A 22,337-nucleotide genomic window follows, 5' to 3' on the forward strand; every position below is an offset into this window, starting at 1 on the left:
TCGCTCCATTTCATGTATCGCTCCATTTACTGTATCACACTATTTACTGTATTACTCTATTGACTGTAATACTCCATTTACTGTATCACTCCATTTCATGTATCGCTCCATTTCTGTATCACTCCATTTAATGTATCATTCCATTTACTGTATTACTCTATTTACTGTTACACTCCATTTCTGTATCACTCCATTTAATGTATCATTCCATTTCATGTATCGCTCCATTTACTGTATCACACTATTTACTGTATTTCTCTATTGACTGTAATACTCCATTTCTGTATCACTCCATTTCATGTATCGCTCCATTTCATGTATCGCTCCATTTACTGTATCACTCTATTTACTGTATTACTCTATTGACTGTAATACTCCATTTCTGTATCACTCCATTTCATGTATCACTCCATTTAATGAATCATTCCATTTACTGTATTACTCTATTTACTGTAACACTCAATTTCTGTATCACTCCATTTAATGTATCATTCCATTTACTGTATTACTCTATTTACTGTATCACTTCATTTTCTGTATCCTTCTGTTAACTGTTTCACTTTTTACTGTTTCACACCATTTACTGATTTACTGTATCACTCTTTTCACTATATTGCTCCATTTACTGTATCCCTCTATTTACTGTATCACTCTATTTACTGTATCACACTATTTACTGTATCACTCTATTTTCTGTTTCACTCCATTTACGGTATCATTCTATTCACTCTATCACTCTTTTTTTCAGTATCACTCTTCTTTTTTTTACTGTACCACTCCATTTTCTGTAGCCCTCTATTTACTGTTTTACTCCATACTGTATTGCCTTATTTACTGTATCCCTCTATTCACTGTTTTGTTCATTAACTGTATCACTCTATTCACTGTATCTCTCCATTTACTGTATCATTCTATTTACTTTATCACTCCATTTACTGTATCACTCTATTTACTGTATCACATTTTCTGTATCCCTGTATTTACTGTTTCACTCCATTTACTGTATCACTCTATTCACTGTATAGCTCCATTTACTGTATCACTCTATTTACTGTATCACTCCATTTACTGTAGCCCTCTATTTACTGTTTCACTCCATTTACTGTATCACTCTATTTACTTTATCACTCCATTTACTGTATCACTCTATTAACTGTATCACTCCATTTTCTGTATCCCTCTTTTTACTGTTTCACACCATTAACTGAGTTACTGTATCACTTTATTCACTATATCGCTCCATTTACTGTATCCCTCTATTTACTGTATTACTCCATTTACTGTATCACGCTATTTACTGTTTCACTCCTTTACTGTTTCACTTTATTCACTGTATCCATTCACTGTATCCATTTACTTTATCACTCCATTTACTGTATCACTATATTTACTGTATCACACTATTTACTGTATCACTCTATTTACTGTTTTACTCCATTTACTGTATCATTCTATTCACTTTATTCCTCCATTTACTGTATCACTCTATTTACTGTATCACTCCATTTTCTGTATCCCTGTATTTACTGTTTCACTCCATTTACTGTTTCACTCTATTCATTGTATAGCTCCATTTTCTGTATCCCTGTATTTACTGTTTCACTTCATTTACTGTATCACTCTATTTACTTTATCACTCCATTTACTGTATCACTCTATTTACTGTATCACTCCATTTTCTCTATCTCTGTATTTACTGTTTCACTCTATTTTCTGCATCACTCTATTCACTGTATCTCTCCATTAACTATATCACTCTATTCACTGTATCACTTCTTTTACTGTATTACTCAATTACCTTATCATTCCATATACTGTATCACTCTACTTACTGTATCACTATATTTACTGTATTGCTCCATTTACTATAACACTCCATATACTGTATCATTGTATTTACTGTCAGAGTATAGGCAATAGGAGCATTGTCAGCATTTTAAGGCTGAGGCACAGAGTATCAAGGTAGATAGTGTAGGAGGGGCATCCCAAAATTTTTGGGATACATATTTTTTGCCTTTGCTGTCTGTCTGTCCATCTGATTGTCCGTCTGTCTGCATTAAGCTTGTCTGGCCTTCACAGGTCAAACTGCTGGTGGGATTTCAACCAAACTATTCAAGAGTGATCAGTACCATTCCTAGTTATGCACATCACCGGCATGTTTCGCTTCGCTGCACAAAATAACTGCCAGAGCTAAAATGTTGTCAGCCTACACAGGTTAAGATTTCAACGAAACTTTACAACAGTGATCAGTACAATATTAAGTTGTGCCCATCGGCAACACATTTTACTTTGCTGCACAAAATGGCCGCAAGAGCTAAATATAGAAAAATCTTGTCCAGCTTTCACAGGTCAAACTGCTGGTTAGATTTCAATATAATTTACAGGAGTGATCAGTACTATCCCTTGTTGTGGACATTGCCGGAACGTTTTGCTTCATTGCACAAAATGGCCACAAGAGCTAAAAATAGAAAAATCTTCACAGGTAAAACTGCTGATGGGATTTCAACCAATCTTCACATGAGTTATCAGTACCATCCCTAGTTGTGCATATTGCAAGCATGTTTTGCTTCGCTGCACAGTATGGCTGCCAGATCTATTAATAGAAAAATCTTGTCCAGCTTTCACAGGTCAAACTGCATGTGGGATTTGAATGAAACTTCACAGGAATGATCAGTATCATCCTTAGTTGTGCATATCACCAGCATGTTCCTTTTTACTGCACAGAATGGCCGCCGGAGCTATAAATAAAAAATATAAATAAAAAAATCTTGTCCTGCTTTCACAGGTCAAACTGCATGTGGGATTTGAATGAAACTTCACATAAGTGATCACTACCATCCGTAGTTTACATGCATATCGCCGGCGTTTTCTTCTGCACAAATAGCTGTCAGAGCTAAAAATAGAAATAATCCTGTTCGTTATTCACAGGGGAATTTTACCAAAATTCAACAGGATGACAACATAGTCTTTTTCTTTTTCCTTTTTTGCTTTTTTTTTTTTTTCTTTTCCTTACTTTTCTTCTTTTTTTTTTCTTATTCCTCTATGGTTTTTTTTCTTCTGTCTCTCTTCGTGTCTCCCATCTTTCTTTTTTTTCTTTCTTTCTTCTTTTTTTTTTCTTTTTTCTTATTCTTTCTCTTTTTTTTTTTTTTTCTTTTTTCTTTTTTTTTTTTTTTTTTTTCTTTTTCTTTTTTTTTTGTTTTTTCTCTTTTTTTTTTTTATTTCTTTTTTTTTTTTTTTTTTATTTTTTTTTTTTTTTTCTTTTTTTTTTTTTTTTTTTTTTCTTTTTTTTTTTTTCATTATTCTTTTATTATTTTCCTATTTTTTTTTGTCTTTATCTTATTTTCTCTTTTCTTCTCTCTCTTTTTTTTTGCTGTTTTTTTCTATTATCACTTTTTTTTTTCTTTTTTTCTCTTTCCTGCTTTTTTTTTTTTTTATCCTTCTTTTTTACTTTTTCCTCCTCCACTTTTTTTCTTCTTGTCTCTTTTTTTATCTCATGTTTTTCTTCTTCTTTCACTTTTCTTTTTCTCATAATTCTTTTTCTCTTCTTTATATATGTATTCTGCGTTCTTTAATTCTTTTTTTCGCTGCACAATTTTTTTTTTTTCTGTTTTTTTTTTTTTTTTTTTTTTTTTTTTTTCTTTTTTTTTTTTCTTTTTTTTTTCTTTTCCGATTCAAGACATTTTTGTGACAAAACCCTTTACAGAGTTTTATGTATCGTGATAAACAGGGATTAAATTCTTGGCTTCAAACTAAATATGTAACTTATCAGGGGTGGTATTTTAATTTTTCAATGGCCGAAATCACATTATTTTATAATTTTATTAAGTCAATAAATTTAGTATTTTAGTATAAATTTAGTAAACTCATTCAATATCCACCATTTCAATACCCACTATTTCAATATCCCTTATTTCAATATCCCCTATTTCAATATCTGCTAGTTCAATACTCCCTATTTCAATATCCTATTTCAATATCCACAATTCAATATCCACTCATTCAATATCCCCTTTTTCAATATCAGCTATTTCAGTACCAGCTATTTCAATATCCACTATTTCAATATCCGCTATTTCAATATCCTCTATTTCAATATCCACAATTCAATATCTACTACAGTCCAACCCCGTTTATTCGAAGTGCCTGGGACTGAATATTTACTTCTAATAATCGATGGGTTCGAATAATCGAAATCGAAATATTGTGATAGACGAAAACTACTCCACTTTGACCAATCATCGAAAAACTACCGTTACAACACACTTGCTTCCTGTAATCAATTGAGAAAAATAAATATTTAAGAAAAGATGCGTAAAAATTATTGTATTGACATTGAAGACATAAATACTTGCATTTTATTTTACATTATGTATCGTTTCGTTTCGCGCAAAGCCTTGGTAATGGCCGTGTCTTCACTACGGTATTTTCAGCTAAACTCTGTATTTTCGATTAGGATAAATTAAGGCTCTCATGTAGCGTTACAATTAATGAAAAAAAAAGTTTTGGATGTTTTTGACAAATTCACATATACGGAAAGTATAAAAAAAAATTATTGCTGTCATCTTCAACAAAATCGGACACGGTGCATAGCTTTTCATTTTCGGTAATTAAAGTTGATTGAAGAACATATAAAGAATTATTATCATGATTGTCTAATTACACGCATGACTGTGGATATTTTTCACAAGTCGACTGGTCAGCGAGTGGATCTGCGCCAATTAGTCTGGCTTCGAATGATAATTAGGCTGGCTTCGAATAATAGGTGTGAAATTCTTTCATAATTGTATAATCGGGACGGAAATTTTACTTCGAAAAATAGGAGGTATTCGGATAATGCATTTCGAATAATACGCTCGTATTCATATTGTCTTATATGGAGATAAAAACGGGACCGCCGATGTACTTCGGATAATGCCGGGTATTCGAATAAAGGGTTGTCGAATAACCGGGGTCGGACTGTATTTCAATATCCTCTATTTCAATATCAGCTATTTCAGTACCCGCTATTTCAATATCCACTATTTCAATATCTGCTATTTCAATATCCCTTATTTCAATATCCCCGATTCCAATTACTGTTAGTTCAATATCAGCTATTTCAGTGCCCTCTATTTCAATGTCCACTATTTCAATATCCGCTATTTCAATATCCCCTATTTTAATATCTGCTATTTCAATATCTGCTTGTTCAATATCTGCTATTTCAATATCCTCTATTTCAATAATCATTATATCAATATCCTCTGTTTTCAGATTATCAGATGAGCTGACTTTAGAGAGATGGAAATATGTGATGATATTTTTACTAGCTAATACACTCGCATGTGTTTTGACATCACTATTCCTCAACATCAATGATAAAAGAAAGGTGAGTTTGATATTGTCCTCTCAAGACCCAAGTGATTAATGACTCTGAATAATGTACCTTTCACAGCTGTTAGAACAGGTTATGCAATGAATTTATGATGCATATATGTGAGGAAACTTAGAATCCAGCTAGCTTACAGTTAAAGGTCTCTATTGCCCAGTTGTAAAGATTGCTAACTTCAGAACCGCCTACGTGGTCGAGGGGTTAGTGTCGATGACTTCTAATCCAGTTACCTCTCTGGGGTGGGTTCGATCCCCGGGAGATGCTTTGGTAGTTTAGCACGGAGGAAGGTAGTCTAGTACTGGTGTAACTCTCCAGGAACAATGGTTAGGAAACTACCCGCCTATATGACTGAAATACTGTTGTGAAAAGGCGTAAAATGAAACAAACAAACAAAACAAACAAACAAGCTAACTTCAGATAACTTGCACCTTAACCAATATGCTAATACCCAAATTGGTACTAAATTAAGAAAATATTACTTTCTGTTCAAGTCCTTATTCTTTAAAAAAAAGTCATCAGTTTTCTTGGTTTTGAATCTCTTCATTCTTGACACATTGTATTTGCAGGCAAATAAAAAAAAAACACGGAAGAGAAAATGTAATAATAATGTCTTAAAGGAACTAAACTTTGAATATTGAAGCACGCAATCTGCTAGAAATTGAGTTCCATTCATGGATCACGTAAAGTTTGCAATTAAAGTGCCTGATTATAACAGGCAATATTTTTATAATCCCTGAAGAAAAGAAAAAAACCAATGTTTGATCAAAATCAAGAAATTTTGTCTTAAAGGAACTCCACTGAGTTTTTTTTACAGTACAGGACTTGAAATTTTTTCGAGATTAATCTTTGGATGTGGTTAATACCAATTACTTGTGACTATGCAAAATTTCAGATCATTTGTGCTCACTCCTTTTTTTCTAGAATAATTATTCTCTATTGTGGAAAAGTGACCCAGAATTAAAAGGCCTTTCAACTCATTCATATTATTCTAATACGGATAAGAATAACAAACAAATAAGATTTTCAATTTATTTCTGAGTATATTTCTTAATAATCTTGTGCATGTCTTTCTATTTAAAGTTTCCCAGCTGATCTATGTGAAAAGTTAAAATTTTATGCTTTTAGGCTTTTGTACCTCAGTGGAGTTCCTTTAAGTATATAAATAAACAATTTTAGTTTTTCTTTTTATTATAATTATGAAGCAGTATAAATCAAACAGTGTATGAAATAGGAGCAGAGACATAGTTTTATGACAATTATGTAAGATGAATATCATCCGTATGTCAATTATCTAAAGGTCTTTGTTATATCACACATGATTAAGGACATAATTTAAGAGGTCTGTGTCCTGAAATAGGTTTCCGATCTTCTTTGTTTGTCAACATATACCCTCAGTTATGTAAATGATATTTATATTCATATATTCATGATTTATTTGACATTTTACTTTCGATTTTAATTTATACTTCTTTTATCCAATTAGTATTATAATTATAAGAAAGACTTCCATTACACCACACACAAATTACTTCATCTATAGTATACACAATATTTTTGCACAAATTATTTTATAATATACACAAATGTTTGTACACAATTTACTTCAGCTATAATATACACAAATTTTTGTACACAAATCACTATATCAATAATAATATACTCAAATTTGTATACACAAATTGCTTTATCTTTAATATACACACATTTTTGTACACAAATTACTTAATCAATAATATACTCAATTTGTTTGTACACCAACCACTTCATCAATAATATATTCAATTTTTTTGGACATGAATTACTTTATCTATAATATACACAAATTTTTATTCACAAATTACTTCATCTATAATATACACACATTTTTGTACACAAATCACTTCATCAATAATATACTCAATTTGTGTGAACACCAACCACTTCATCAATAATATACTCAATTTTTTTGGACACAAATCACTTCGTCAATAATATACACACTTTTTTTTTGGACACAAATTATTTTATCTTTAATATATACAAATTTTTTGTACAAAAAACACTTCATCAATAATATACACAATTTGTTTGTACACAAATTACTTTATCTATAATAAACACAAATTTTATTTTTGTACACAAAATACTTTATAATATACACACATTTTTGTACACAAATTACTTCATCTATAATATACACAATTTTTTGTACACAAATTACTTCATCAATAATATACACACATTTTTTGTACACAAATTATTTCATCTATAATATACACACATTTTTATACACAAATTAATTCATCTATAGTATACAGAAAATACTTCATCTATAATATCATTTGCTTTGCACCGGGACTGTTTGTTCAAATCCTGCAAGGACATTTAGATTCTTCAGTTTCTGGTGTGGAAGCTACCCAGCTAGTTTGCTAAAGGCTGGTGGTGGTAGTCAGGGTGTCTTCGGTTTATTGTTCATGTAAAACATGATGACTTAGTCTGATATTTTTATGGTGTATCAAAATTGTTCTTAAACTGAAACTAGGTATACACACACTGTAAGTGTAATATTCATAGAGTTAATTTATTTATGTTTAAAGTTAAAACATACTACAAGGATATGATCTAAAACTGGATGCTTTCCAAAACTTTGAATTTCAATTTAATTCATCTTTAAACACTGGGTTTGAATTATTGTCTAAAAAGTTTAAATCTTAACTCTGGTAAGACATAATGGCCAGGGATCAATATTATGGTTAAATGTATGATTCATACAAAGACGTTGGCATTTTGTACAAACCCATTGTCTAAGATTGTACCGTCTGTTGTCTTAATGTAACTATTCTGTGATAAATGACCATGATAAGGGGTGGGAGACATTGGGTCTAGATGTTTGTAATCACTGTCTCCATTGTTTAAGGTCTTTGGTCACCGATCTTGAGATTTTAGTATAATAAAGGGATTTTTTTTCTTAATTCAGAAAATCTTTACAAGATTGACCTTTTTTTTATTTTCCTTGGGGCAAAGTTACAGCACCTTTTGGTTTTGTACATTGTACAGAATTTATTTTAGTTTGATTGTGTAGGTACTTGAAGCTTATAGACACACTCTCGGATACAGGGCTTTTTCCCTTCTATAACAGGGGACGATATTATAAAGGCCCCTTCACAATTCAAAATTGCACTTTTTTTCACAAAGTGGCAAAAAAAAAATTCACAATTTCAAAAGAAATTTCACAAAATATTGGGAATTTGTCTTTGAAATACATTGTTTACCTTCCAGTTAAACATGATTTACCCCAATTTCAAGAACACAGAAATAGTTTTTATCAAGTTAAATGGTTTAAGCACAGTCATGTTAAGCGGGTTAAAGTACCGACTTGAAGCAGATTTTCCAGTTTCATAATGTTGCTAAATGCCAAACAATATGTAAATTTTTTTTTCACAATTTTATGACAAATTGCGCTTTTTTCACAAAATGAACAGGTCCAGTCCCCTTCACAATTTTCACAAAAACTGCCCTGGGATATGTTCCTAAAACCAACCAGTATTGGGCAATGATTGTAATGCATCTTGCTCAAGGAAACAAGGGGTAGCCCTGTACAGGTTTGAACTCACCCGGACAGCGGCCCATTATAAGATAACTGGTCCAACATGATAACCAAATAGCCATGCTACCGCATCATACAGCGCCTTATAATAAATTATTTTAATGTTTTGTTTTCTTTTAGGTAAAAATTCATTTTAAGTTTATGTCATGACATAAAATATAATAATGGAAAAAATGTCAGGTTTTACTTTGAATGTGTGACTTAACAAAAAATAAATAAATAATTAAAAAAGGAAACAGACAAATTTTCTGATTTTGGTACCCCACCTCCTTAAATCATATGATATAAGGTTGTTCCATGCAACTAATGATCTCAAATTGAGGTTGATTTATATGCATGAGATAAGTGTGTAATGATGTTTGTTTTATGATATAAAGTCATGATAGGGTTAATAAAGGCACCGTAGTTAGAGGTCCATGATGATATGATATTCCTATACCGTATATCTGGTTATTTTCACGTATTGCAAATTTCGTGATTTTGGGACTGATCTTATTTTAGCAAATCTAAATTTAGTGATTTTGTTGTACATTTTTTCTTTTTTTTGCGTTTTTCTGCTGACAAAATGAAACCACTCTTTTTGTCAGATATTTATTGTTTTTACAGGTAAAACTTTGTTTTCAATTTTCCTATTGATGTACGAGGGCTGTCCAAAAAATTCGTGCACTGCAGTTATTGTCGTGAGAGTTATTGATAGAAAAATATTAATTATATATCACTTGAAGGGGAGATCTGTCTCAAATGAAAAGAAAACAAAAGAAAAAAAAGTGTAACTGGCATGTCGTGAAAACGAATCGTCATACAGTTACCTTGGTAACGTAATACCGGCGCACGACAAAAAATTTTGTTAGTTCATTACTTTGATGCATCACGGTATTCTTTAAACACAACATATAAACGTTAAAGGGAAAGACAAGGTTAGAATAAAAACTTGATTTCAGAAAAAGAATACTATAAATAATAAGTCTGCAAATTTTCTGCCGCCAAAAAATAATATTAAACGAATGATAACAAAATTTAAATCGCTAAATCACCGATTTCTACAAATCAGTAAGCGCGGCCATGTTTGTGTATTGGCCGTATAAAAACAGGTGCGCGTGATGTCATTTCCCCACATCTTTAGATTCATGATACATCTAGTTGAATCGTAAGGAAATATTAATATAATAAAGTATTGACCAGCGATTTAATTTTCACAGGAGGTGTAGAGGAGATTTTTTATGGTTCAAAATACGTAACAATATCAAAAAAAAAAAATAATTAATAAAGAAACGTACGGCTAGCCAAAAGTTCTAGCCGTACGTGAGTCACGAACGACTAGCCAGGACGCACTGTACGTATTGTCTAGCCGTACGGCACTTTTCAAAATTATATGGAAGTCGAACGTTATAAAATTGTTGATTTTCATGCTTATCATTTGTTGTTTTATTTGTATGAATTATTAAATCATTTTTGTTAATTTTAAGCACATGGATCGAATAAAAAATGATCGGAGTGGAATAAATAAATAAAAAGAACATTGAAAAAAAAAAAAAAAAAAAAAACGGTGAAATGCAAAAATAATTATATAATTTTCAAAACAGTAGATAAATATCGAACATATAAGCACAGTCAATCAATTAATTAGCCTTAATTAAAACCTATCCAGGGACTGACAATAGAATTTTAGAATGCCTTTCACGGAACATACAAACGTTCCTTGATGGACAAACTTCTATACAGTACCGTCGGTAATTGTCGCAATTATCAAGAGCCTAACAACAATCATTTTCAGTGTTTGTTGTTTTTTTTTCATATTAAAGGTGTCGAAAATTAAACTATTAAAGGCTATTTCTTCTCGACATCTTGCGATGACAAAGATCGATATGTATATAGCGATCAAGGCGATGAATCTCTAAAAAGTTAACATCCAAAGACAATTAATGCTGTTTCTTGGTTAAAATCCTCGCTTAAAGTCATAAAATAACATATGCATTTTCGTCTTCCATAAAATTTTGAAAAGTGCCGTACGGCTAGCCAATACAGCGTGTCCTTGCTAGTCGTACGTGACTCACGTACGGCTAAAACTTTTGGCTAGCCGTACGGGCCCGTACGCTAGCTACTTCCATTATAAAAACCCTACTAAAACGTGTTCTTAATAGTACATATAATTAAATTTTTGCAGTTTGATTCTGACTTTCAAATTTAAAGGTGTGAACATATGTTATAATTGATGTACACATTTCAAAAATATAAGCAACTGTTTTGAAAAGTAAATTGTTAACATGTCTGTCAACGTATGATGCTGCGCATCGTAATCGTAGTCTAATATTAACTGCAGGCAAATCGTTTTTATTGGCTGCTCAAAAATCTAATTTGCATAATTTATTCACACAATTGCTGGTTCTTACTACTTATGTCTAATACTGCGCATTGTCCATTTTAATTGTTCCTAATTTGCACCAAATGTTCCTGTCACACTGTGTACTGACGATTTTTATTGCTCCTTGTATGCCTCTGTGCCGACAGACCTTTTGATCATGCACAATGTTGCCCTGATTGGTTAATCACCCTTGTCAAATATTCTAATGACGAAATAGACATCTATCTTTTCGACACCGAAAGAAGAAAATGACATATCAGATCTGATTGTATAGATCAGATATAATGCTTTTGAATATTTTATCATTTAATACATATAACGTACATTGTAGAAAACAATTTTCAAGTTGTTTCAATGTCAGAATAAAAATTTGTCGAATGTACAAATTGACGTATCCAATAGGTTAATTCACCTCATTTTCTATCCAACACGAAAAGAAGAAAATGGGGTATCAGATCTTATAATTTAAATAAGATCTGACAAAACCAAACACTTTTTCAGTAAATAATAATGCTGGACATTGTAGAAAAATGGTTTCTTTTATAAATATGTCCCCATCAATAAAATTATGGGCTCATAAAATAAGGTATTCGTGAAGGAAATTTTTCATATTTTCTTCTATGGTATTTTCCAACAACCAATGAAATCGAAGTATTCTCAAATTAACAGAAATTAACAGAAATACAACAATATGATTGGTCACAACTGTTGTGTACAATAAAAGGTTTATTCTTTTCTATTTTCGTAAACTTAAAGTACTTTTCGTCTCGTTTAACATCATTATATGTGGTGGTTGGTCCATCTATCCGATTCTGATAAAGGTTTGAGTGATTTATTAGTGCGTGGTCCGCGAGCTCACATTTTCTCCAACAAAAAGATGAATGTACTAAGATATAATCAATGCCGTAAAATGAAACTTTACAAGATAAATACAAGGTAGTCTAACTAGACAAAACTTTTTGATGTATTAGGTTAAGACGCGAACACATTAACATTACGCGAGAGGTAGTTGCCTAAGTTATATACTACAGTATAGGATACTGTATGTAAGTTTCGACCATATATTTTTACGTTTTAAATTTTTGAGTCAGTGCACAGCCATTGTATAAAGTGTACAAAACCTATTTTAAGTGTTTATTTTTAAAAAAGTGGCCCTAATAAGTGGCCGTGAAACGGTGCTATGGAGAAGTTTATTTATTTATTTATTTTGTAATTTTATTGCTATGAAATTTTAATTGAATAATTTCTTAATTAGGCTGTGCACTAGACTATTTTTACCATACAGTCTCATGGTTATTATCAAAATTGGGAGGTGCTGGCTACAGTTTACCCATAATGTCAAAAAAGACTCCATATTGTATATATCCCTTTGCCCCCCGCCCCGTGTTATTTATTATCTATCTTTTTTATTCCTGTATATATAAACTAGTATCCTTAATACTAGTAAACGTGAACCCGTGCCCCCATATGGAGCAACACGTTTATCACGGGTTCACTCAAGCATGAGATTTTCTTAAATATGTTACATAAAGACTATCTCATCACATTATGGGTAACCAAGTTATTATTATTAGCCATATTTGGGACTTAGATTTTTTTCTTATTCTTCTATGAATTGTTTAAGTAATAGAAGATTAATTATTATGTGTGATATCTAGATGCATAATAATTTATAGACCATGAGACAGTGATAAATAGATAAGGCCGTTTCCACCACATTTTAACTATCATATTTGTTTTAATTTTGAAATAAAGTTGGTAAAAACACGTATACACTGGATGCAACGGGCACCTGCTAAATCTCTATCCCGTTCGCGCGACAAACTTGTCGAAATAGGTCAATCCTAAAATTAAGAAAATTTGCAAATTATCACAAAATCGGATTGACCTCCTTATTTTGTAAACAGAGAATTTTCGGCCAATGAGAACAAAGGAGGCAATCCTCTCTAAACCAATCAAAATTAACTTTATAAAGCGGGTGTTCGGTAAAACTTACAAAATTTACAAAATTTTAAAACAAACTCTGCTAATTACAAACATGTAATTAATAATATGCATCCCAAAGTATACGGTTTATAACATGTAAATAGAAACCAACATAAATAATAGACAGCCCACATTGAATTGGTCAGAAAACGTTCCTGACATGCCTTCTTCGCAAGTATGCGAACTCTACAATTATAGGTAATATTTTTATTTTTCTTAAGTTATACTAAATATTAGATTGACCTGTTATAAAAGACGGTAACTACTATAAACGTCTTGGCCAATTTTAAAATAAGTGCTTTTTAATAATTTAATTTTAGAATTCTTAATCTTAGTATGGGATTGCCCCATCTTCCTCCCATGGCAGAGGTTGTACGTAGAGACTACCCTGTCATGGGGGATATGGTATGCACATAAACACATGTACGGATATAACAATAAGTAATTAAACATCAGCTCCCCCTTTGTAAAAGGTTATAAATGAAGTATATGCTCGCCCATATGGTCTCTTTCCGGTGGCGAGGGTAAACAAACCCAAACACACACATAGACATCTATTTTTTTTACGCTTCATCAGTGAACTGAATGACCTTAGGGGGAATTAGGTTCCACACCTGTCAAATTATACTGTAGTAAATTACAGCACGTCATAAAATAGCAACACATTTTTTTTCAGTTACCAATAATCATTTTAAATATTAAGTAGATTTATGATTTTTTTGTTTTATTGGATTAAATTTACGGTAGTAGAAATGCGTATCTGTCGGGGAAAGGAATTTGGTAAGTAGATAACGTGGAAAAAAAGCTTTAGGGAACTGGATAAACCCGAGAATATGCGTAATTATAGGGGAATGGGCAACCTGTTGCTGTTGGTACCAGTTTTGACTGGGTGCCTAAATAACCTAACGGACAGTTTTGTTTTCATACGATATTAGTCTGGCTGCCGATTTTCCTGCGCCTTTCTCATTTTTAGCGTCAATGGCGGAAAATCGCGTCCTCAGCATACTGGATTTAGTTGATATTTTACCTGAAAAAAAGATACATGACCGGCGATGTACCCTATTTGGACAGCATGTCTAGCGAAAATTAAGTACAAAATAAAAGGATATATCGTCAATTTGAAGAAGTTTCTCATAGTACCCAAATTAAATTTATGGTTTATCTTTGAAAATTAAGCAGTCATTGCTTAAATCATGTGGTGGGATCATCAGCAAGCTTGAATATCGGACAAATGATAATTAATGTCGCGGCGTCTTCAATTAATTAATTAAAGCCATTCCATATGATGTTTTCATAAATAATATATAATGTACGCAATAAATTTAATAAGTTCTTCATCAAGATATATTTCAGTTGTACCAGCGTGTACACCTATACCGGAAGTGGGTATAACACGTCACAATCTCGGTCTCGTCTGTCTCGCGAGAATGACAGAACGCCAAAATGGCGGCGCCCATGAACTTATTTCTCAAGTAAAAAATAGTGTCTTAAAACACGAATTTCTCTCTTATAGGGTTGATGTCAATAGGAAAACTGTCATGGTTCCTCTTTTTAAATGATGAATATTTATATTAGGCAGACATCAATCCATCCATTCCTATTCCTTTAAATTTCAGGGAAAAGTATGTGTACGTATTCCTAACGTCACTAGAAAATATGACGTCATTTGCCCTATTGTAACGGTCGTAAACAAACATTTGTGTGATGCCGTCAATATTGTAATTACGTGAAAATAACAGTCGCTAAACGTCTGGAAATACGGACGATCATTAAATTTTGTGCAAATATTGGTAAAACACCAACAGATCCTACAAAGAACTTAAAAGGGCAAGTGGGACAAGTTCAGTGTCACGAAGGCTGGTTTTTAAATGGCACAAACGCTATGTAGAAGGGCGAGAGTCGGTAGACGATGACAATCGGTCAGGCAGACGTCCGTCCGTAATGCTGGACTATGTGATGAGGGTTGTCCAATATATTCGTGCTCTGGTGGAATATGTTACATGTCCGTTGCATAAGAAAAATAAAAACTACAAAATACTTTGCATCAATCATTCCTCTTTTGACAGTAAAACAAATTATAACATAAAAAGCAAATGCCACTTTACAAGCAACAAACAATTAAAACAATTATAGTAATGAACTTACCCATTTGTTTGCATTGCGCCGGTATTACGTTACTATGGTAACTTAATAACCATTATTTTACACGACACCGGCTTTTTCTTTTGTTTTCTTATTGGAAACAGATTTCCCCTTCAAGTGATATATAATTCATTTGTTTTTATCAATAACTCTCACGACAATAACTGCAGTGCAAGAATTTTTTGGACAACCCTCGTATTGTGTACAAGTATTAATTCAGTATTTCACACGTACTGTCTCGTCTACAGTATTATAAACATGTTACTGTAAAGCTGCCTATATTTGTATACCTACTTGCAAGGTGTGGCTTATCTTATTATATCGGACAATCAGTAAATTAAACGTAAACACATATACTTATTTGCTCACTATGTTGCCTTAGATTTTTTATGTACTTAAAGAAAAAAAATCTTTAACTACCATGATTATCAAAAGTTGATATATTTTAAATTGATTTGTAGGTATCACAATATATAATTTATATGACTAAACTAGGTAGCAAATCCAAATAAAAAAATAATGTTCCAGATATTAGCAAAATCCACGTATCAAATTGAGGGAAGCTTAAGGGAATCTAATTTTTGAGATATTCATTGCATGCAAATATAGCGAAAATTAGATACTCAAGAAAATTTAGAGAAAATTAGATATTGGCAAAAATTAGATATTTGCGAAAATTAAATACTTGCAAAAAAACCTGATATACAGTAAATATATTGGGAATAACTTGTTTACCAGAAGGGAGAGAGAGTAGGTTTATTCACCTTTAGATTGATAGATAACTTTGATACTGTATTAGGAAAGGTTATATCACGGACCTTAATTGTCAATTAAGGTCCGGGGTTATATTAATATATGTATCTTATATAAATGAGAATGATGCTTTGTTATTGCCAGCAATCATTAACTATTACCATGATAAATTCATGTTATGAACCTGTCATGTTTTGAATTAAGAATTGGGCATCATAGTCATAAATCTGTGCTGGATTTTCTTGTAAAATTGACACTTAACCTTAATTTTTTGTAATGGATTTGCCCACCTTAGAGTCAGTGTGCAAGCTGACCTGACTCTATACTGATTGGAGTGGTGGCACTTTTGGTTCCAGCAGGTTGATGGTATATTGCATGTTCTGATTAAAGACAAAGTTTTGATCAGCCAGCACTTCAAGATTGTTAAATACATAAGTTATATATGTGTATATGATATAGTTATATTGTGTACATTATGAATTATGTCATTTGTGTGTATTATAGATGAAGTAAATTGTGTACTAAAATGTGTGTATGATTATTATAGATGAAGTAATTTGTGTATTATAGATGAATTATAATTTGTGTACAAAATCGAGTATAAAAATTATACTATAGATGAAGTAATTTGTGTACAAAAATTTGTGTATATTATAGATAAAGTAATTTGTGTACAGGAATTTGTGTGTATAAATATAGATGAAGTTATTTGTGTACAAGAATCTGTGTATATTATAGATGATTTGTGTACAAAAATTTGTGTATATTTTAGATGAAGTAAATTGTGTGAAATGTAATTGAAGTCTTTCTTATAATAATGATAATAATAATAATAATTGATAAAAGAATAAGTATACATTAAAAATAAAGTAAAAATTGTGTGTACAATAAATGAAGTAATCTGTGTAAATGTAAACATTATAAAAAAGACTTTATTTATGTACATGATAGATTAGGTAATTCTTTGTACATCATAAATTGGAGTAATTTATGTACATTATCACTGTATACAATATAAATTAAGAAATTTGTACACTTATAGATGAAGTGATTTATGTACACAATAAATAATGTGATTAATGTAAATTATAATAAATGAAGTAATTTATGTTCAATTTAATTGAAGTAATTTATGTACACTATAAATTTAGTAACATCTGTATACTATGAATGAAATAATTTATATATGCTATAAATGAAGTAATTTATATACACTTTAAATGAAGCAACTTATGTTCACAATAATTGATGTAATTTATGTACACTTTAGATGAAGTATTATATGTACACTTTAAATATAGTCATTAATATGTACTTTTTAAATGAAGTAATTTATGTACACAGTAAATGAAGTAATTTATGTGCACTATTAAATAAGTGATCTATGTACACTTTAAAAGAAGTCATTTACGTATGTAAAAGAAGTCATTTACGTATGTATATTATAATTTCAGGGTGGAATATTAAACTTGAGCAGGAAAGACAAGTTACGTGCCGAGAGCCTAATAGGATCAGTTTCAGAGTCAGGAAAATCTAGTGACACCAGTGATGATGAAAATGAGCCTCTACTGAGAAATAGAAAGAGAATCAATTAACACTAGAACAACTTTTTAGCTCACCTGTCACAAAGTGACAGGGTGAGCTTTTGTGATCGCTTTTCGTCCGGCGTCCATCCGGCGTCCGTCTGTCGTCCGTCCGTCCGTCCATAACTTTTACTTTAAATGACATCTCCTCATAAACAACTAAGCCAATTTCATCCAAACTTCACAGGAATGTTCCTTTGGTGGTCACCTTTAAAAATTGTTCAAAGAATTAAATTCCATGCAGAACTCTGGTTGCCATGGCAACCGAAAGAAAAAACTTTAAATATCTTCTTTTAAAAAACCATAAGAGCTACAGCTTAGATATTTGGCATGAAACATCTTCTAGTGAGTGTCTACCAAGTTTGTTCAAATAAAAGCCCTGGGGTCAAAATTGGCCCCGCCCTGGGGGGTCATTGATTTTCCCTCTATGCATATAGTAAAAACTTAAAAAATCTTCTTTTAAAGAACCCAAATAGCTAGAGCTAAGATATTTAGCATGAAACATGTTCTAATGGGAGTCTACCAAGTTTGTTCAAATAAAAGCCCTGGGGTCAAAATTGGCCCCGTCCCGGGGGGTCATTGATTTTGCCTATATGCATATAGTAAAAACTTAAAAAATCTCCTTTTAAAGAACTCAAAGAGCTATGGCTAAGATATTGAGCATCAAACATGTTCTAATAGGTGTCTACCAAGTTTGTTCAAATAAAAGCCCTGGGGTCAAAATTGGCCCCGCCCCAGGGGGTCATTGATTTTCCCTATATGCATATAGTAAAAACTTAAAAAATCTTCTTTTAAAGAACCCAAAGAGCTAGAGCTAAGATATTTAGCATGAAACATGTTCTAATAAGTGTCTACCAAGTTTGTTCAAATAAAAGCCCCGGGGTAAAAATTGGCCCCGCCCCGGGGGGTCATTGATTTTCCCTATATGCATATAGTAAAAACTTAAAAAATCTTCTTTTAAAGAACTCAAAGGGCTATGGCTAAGATATTTAGCATCAAACATGTTCTAATAAGTGTCTACCAAGTTTGTTCAAATGAAAGCCCTGGGGTCAAAATTGGCCCCGCCCCGGGGGTCATTGATTTTCCTTATATGTATATAGCAAAAAACTTAAAAAATCTTCTTTGAAAAAACCCAAATAGCTAGAGTTAAGATATTAAGCATGAAACATCTTTTAGTGAGTGTCTACAAAGTTTGTTCAAATAAAAGACCTGGGGTCAAAATTGGCCCTGCCCCGGGGGTCATTGATTTTCTTTATATGTGTATAGCAAAAAACTTAAAATCTTCTTTGAAAAAACCCAAATAGCTAGAGTTTAGATATTAAGCATGAAACATCTTCTAGTAAGTGTCTACAAAGTTTGTTCACATAAAAGCCCTGGGGTCAAAACTGGCCCGGCCCCAGGGGTGTCATTGTTTTTAACTATATGTGTATAGTAAAAACTTTAAAAAAATCTTCTTTTCAAAAGCCCAATGAGCTAGAGCTTAGATGTTTAGCATGAAACATCTTCTTATGGGTGTCTACCAAGTTTGTGCAAATAAAAGCCCTAGGGTTAAATTGGCCCTGCAACGTTGGGGGGGGGTTGGGGGGGGGGCTATATACAGGTGAGCGACCTCAGGGCCATCATGGCCCTCTTGTTTTGTTTTTTGACAAATATATTTTACAAGTCATATATAGTTTAAGGCAAATATAATTTGCTGCCTTTCAATTAATGTTCACTTTTAATTGTCTGTTTTTTTAAAAAAAAATTTTTAAGCCAAATAAACAGCATAAAAATCAACAAATAAACTCTCTTCTCCTATACTGCAGTAGAGTATTTAATGTTTAATTCATGACTTTGTAATTATGAAAATGTCCTGTTACTTTTTGTTTTGTTTGTCTGACATTTACGCTGAAAATCAGCATGAAAAACAAGACTATTTAATGTGTTAAATTAAGTTATAGCTACATGTACATATGAAATGGTCTATATGACCTGCTTTTTTTTCTAGGATTGTTACTGCTACTTGTACATATTTGTGCATTAAAATTTAAATGTATTGGTTCAACAAAAATTTAAGTGTATTGGTTCAACAAAAATTGTCCAAACACATCATGTACTTCAATTGAAGTGTCTGTTGCCCAGTAAAGTTTGGGTATTATCATAACATGTCTGCAGTATTGTATTATTATACCTTTCATAAATGTGTTCCATCTTAAGTGTGGGCAAACTTTAAGTTATTATTATTCATGATAATGACAGCGAGAATTTTTATGATAGTCAATAGGCTAAAAATTAGCAGCTGACTATCAACAGTTTTCATAAGAATACATGTAAAAGTTTTGGCACATTATGCCTCAGAAAACAAATAAATATTTCATTCTCTAGAAAAGGCAAACATGAGTTTTATAGCATTTAAATAATGGTTTAAGAGCATGTTAGATAGAGGATATTTTGCGCCACGAGTGAAATATGAACTTTTGGTGTTCACAAGGTGAAATATATTTTGACCTTACACTAAACTAAACAAAGTTTCTTTTTATTATATGCAAAGAAACTTTTTAAAAAGACATTAAACCTAATACTGAATGAAAAGCGTGCCAAATAATAATACAGCATGACGTCATTTACAACGTGACATCATTAAGTTGATTCCCAGTACTGTGCATGCTGATATTTCACTGAAACAATGTAAAGGGCTTAAATTCAAAACTGTGAAATTATCAAATTGATAATTTCACTTTTTAAAACAGCTAAATTTCCAGTTTTATATCACTGATATATCTCTATAAACCACTGAGAAGCATGTAATAAATGTTTATCATCTGAAGAAAGTAACATTTATAATGATAAATGAAATTATTTGTCAGAAAAGTAGAAAAATGTAAACAAATTATTATTTTGACTTCCATACAAAATACTCAATCAACGTAATGGTACATATCAAAAAGCTACAGAGGCAAAAAATTGATAAGGTGTCAATTTGAGTAATTATGTGGAAATCATATCAGAACGCCTAATATAAATTTCTTTTGAGAAATAAAAATAAAAGCATTTCTTGGGTATTTGGCTTTTAAACAATATGATTTTGTTTCTTGATGGAATTTACCAGTATGTTTTAATAAAGTGCAGTATTATATAAGAACGAGATCACAGTACTTGGACCTTGTAGCATTATAGTGACCTCCCAGTCAGATCCAAACATTGAAGGGGCCTTAGCCTGTGTCTCAAGTCCATTTTGCTCTAGTCCGTTAATTGTTTGGGGGCTGACTGATGTCACTACAATTCTATTAAGCCCTCAGTGCTATGTACTTATGTTATCATATATAACATTTTGTTATTAAAATTTAATTATATATTTTTTGTTGTACAAAATTAATGAGATTATATTGTGTACTTTGAACAAATTTAAGAATGTGAATTAATTTACTTGTAATAAATTTTTGTATATACATATTGATATCAAATAGTGTTTACAAAATGTACATACTTTTATGTGAAAAAACTGTAAGTAAAATTTTAAATTTTTAGATATTTGATATATTTGGTATGATTTAGTTTCTTTTAATTACCTAATACTTGTACTAGTATATATAATTGTTGGTCTGTAGTAATTATGGACTATATCCCAGAAAATCTCATTTTAAAATACTTTCAATTTTGAAATATTTAAACAGTCTCAATAGGGAATGAAAATATAAGAAAAAATTAATATGAGGTGAGATATGTTTCATATTTAATCGAAACAAACTAATTTTTCTTATGCCATGTTTTATTTTTTTTCCCCATAAAACTAGTCACTTGTAACTGACATTGGCGGAAAATGACGATTTATGATGTCCTCTTTGATGTTATGAAAATATTCATATTTTTTCTATTTCTTTCAATGTTTAGAACAGTATTAAAAAACTATATTTCAATCAGTTTTTGATTAGTGTGATATGACTTATATCTTACTGATATTTATCTATATCTCATGGAAAAGCATTATATGGCCTGTTTAGCTTATATGATATGAAATGACAGTTAAACTGTCCTCTATTGAATATTTGCTGTCAACAATCGTCTATTGAATATTAACTGTCAACTGTCCTCTATTGAATATTTGCTATCATCAGTCCTGTATTGAATATTTTCTGTCAACAGTCCTCTATTGAATATTTGCTGTCAACAGTCCTCTATTGAATATTAGCTGTTAACAGTCCTCTATTGAATATTTTCTGTCAACAGTCCTCTATTGAATATTTGCTGTCAACAGTCCTCTATTGAAAATTTTGCTGTCAACAGTCCTCTATTGAATATTTGTTGTCAGCAGTCGTCTATTAAATATTTGCTGTCAATGACTTGTAAATTATGATATAACAATTAATTAATTCAAGAATGTTTTTGAATTAGTTCTTAACTCAAAACTTGCTGATCGTAACTTTATTTATCAATGCGACCACTGTAGACATAAAGATCAGGTCCTTACATTTATGTTGTCTGATTATAGTCTGCTCTGTTTGCTATTCAGTCGGCATGTTTTGAAATTTTTCCTTGATATGTTGAATGACTTTGCTAGTTGATCTTGGCTGTACT

The 22,337-nt window shown here is 31.4% G+C and overlaps 1 protein-coding gene across 1 annotated transcript in view; it reads left to right on the forward strand.

Moving 5' to 3' along the window:
* The window catches only part of LOC132749291 (major facilitator superfamily domain-containing protein 1-like), a 41,517-nt gene extending 19,867 nt beyond the window's left edge, over window positions 1–21,650 (forward strand). Inside the window, exons 12-14 of the mRNA XM_060739015.1 lie at window positions 5,254–5,368; window positions 17,655–17,810; window positions 19,417–21,650. Coding sequence (XP_060594998.1) covers window positions 5,254–5,368; window positions 17,655–17,795 — 256 coding nt within the window. The 3' untranslated portion in view covers window positions 17,796–17,810; window positions 19,417–21,650. The remainder of the gene's footprint in view (window positions 1–5,253; window positions 5,369–17,654; window positions 17,811–19,416) is intronic.
* The last annotated feature ends 687 nt before the right edge of the window (window positions 21,651–22,337 follow it).

Source organism: Ruditapes philippinarum, unplaced genomic scaffold (assembly GCF_026571515.1).
Source record: "Ruditapes philippinarum isolate M1 unplaced genomic scaffold, ASM2657151v2 ctg2860_1_1_1_1, whole genome shotgun sequence".
Lineage (NCBI taxonomy): Eukaryota > Metazoa > Mollusca > Bivalvia > Venerida > Veneridae > Ruditapes > Ruditapes philippinarum.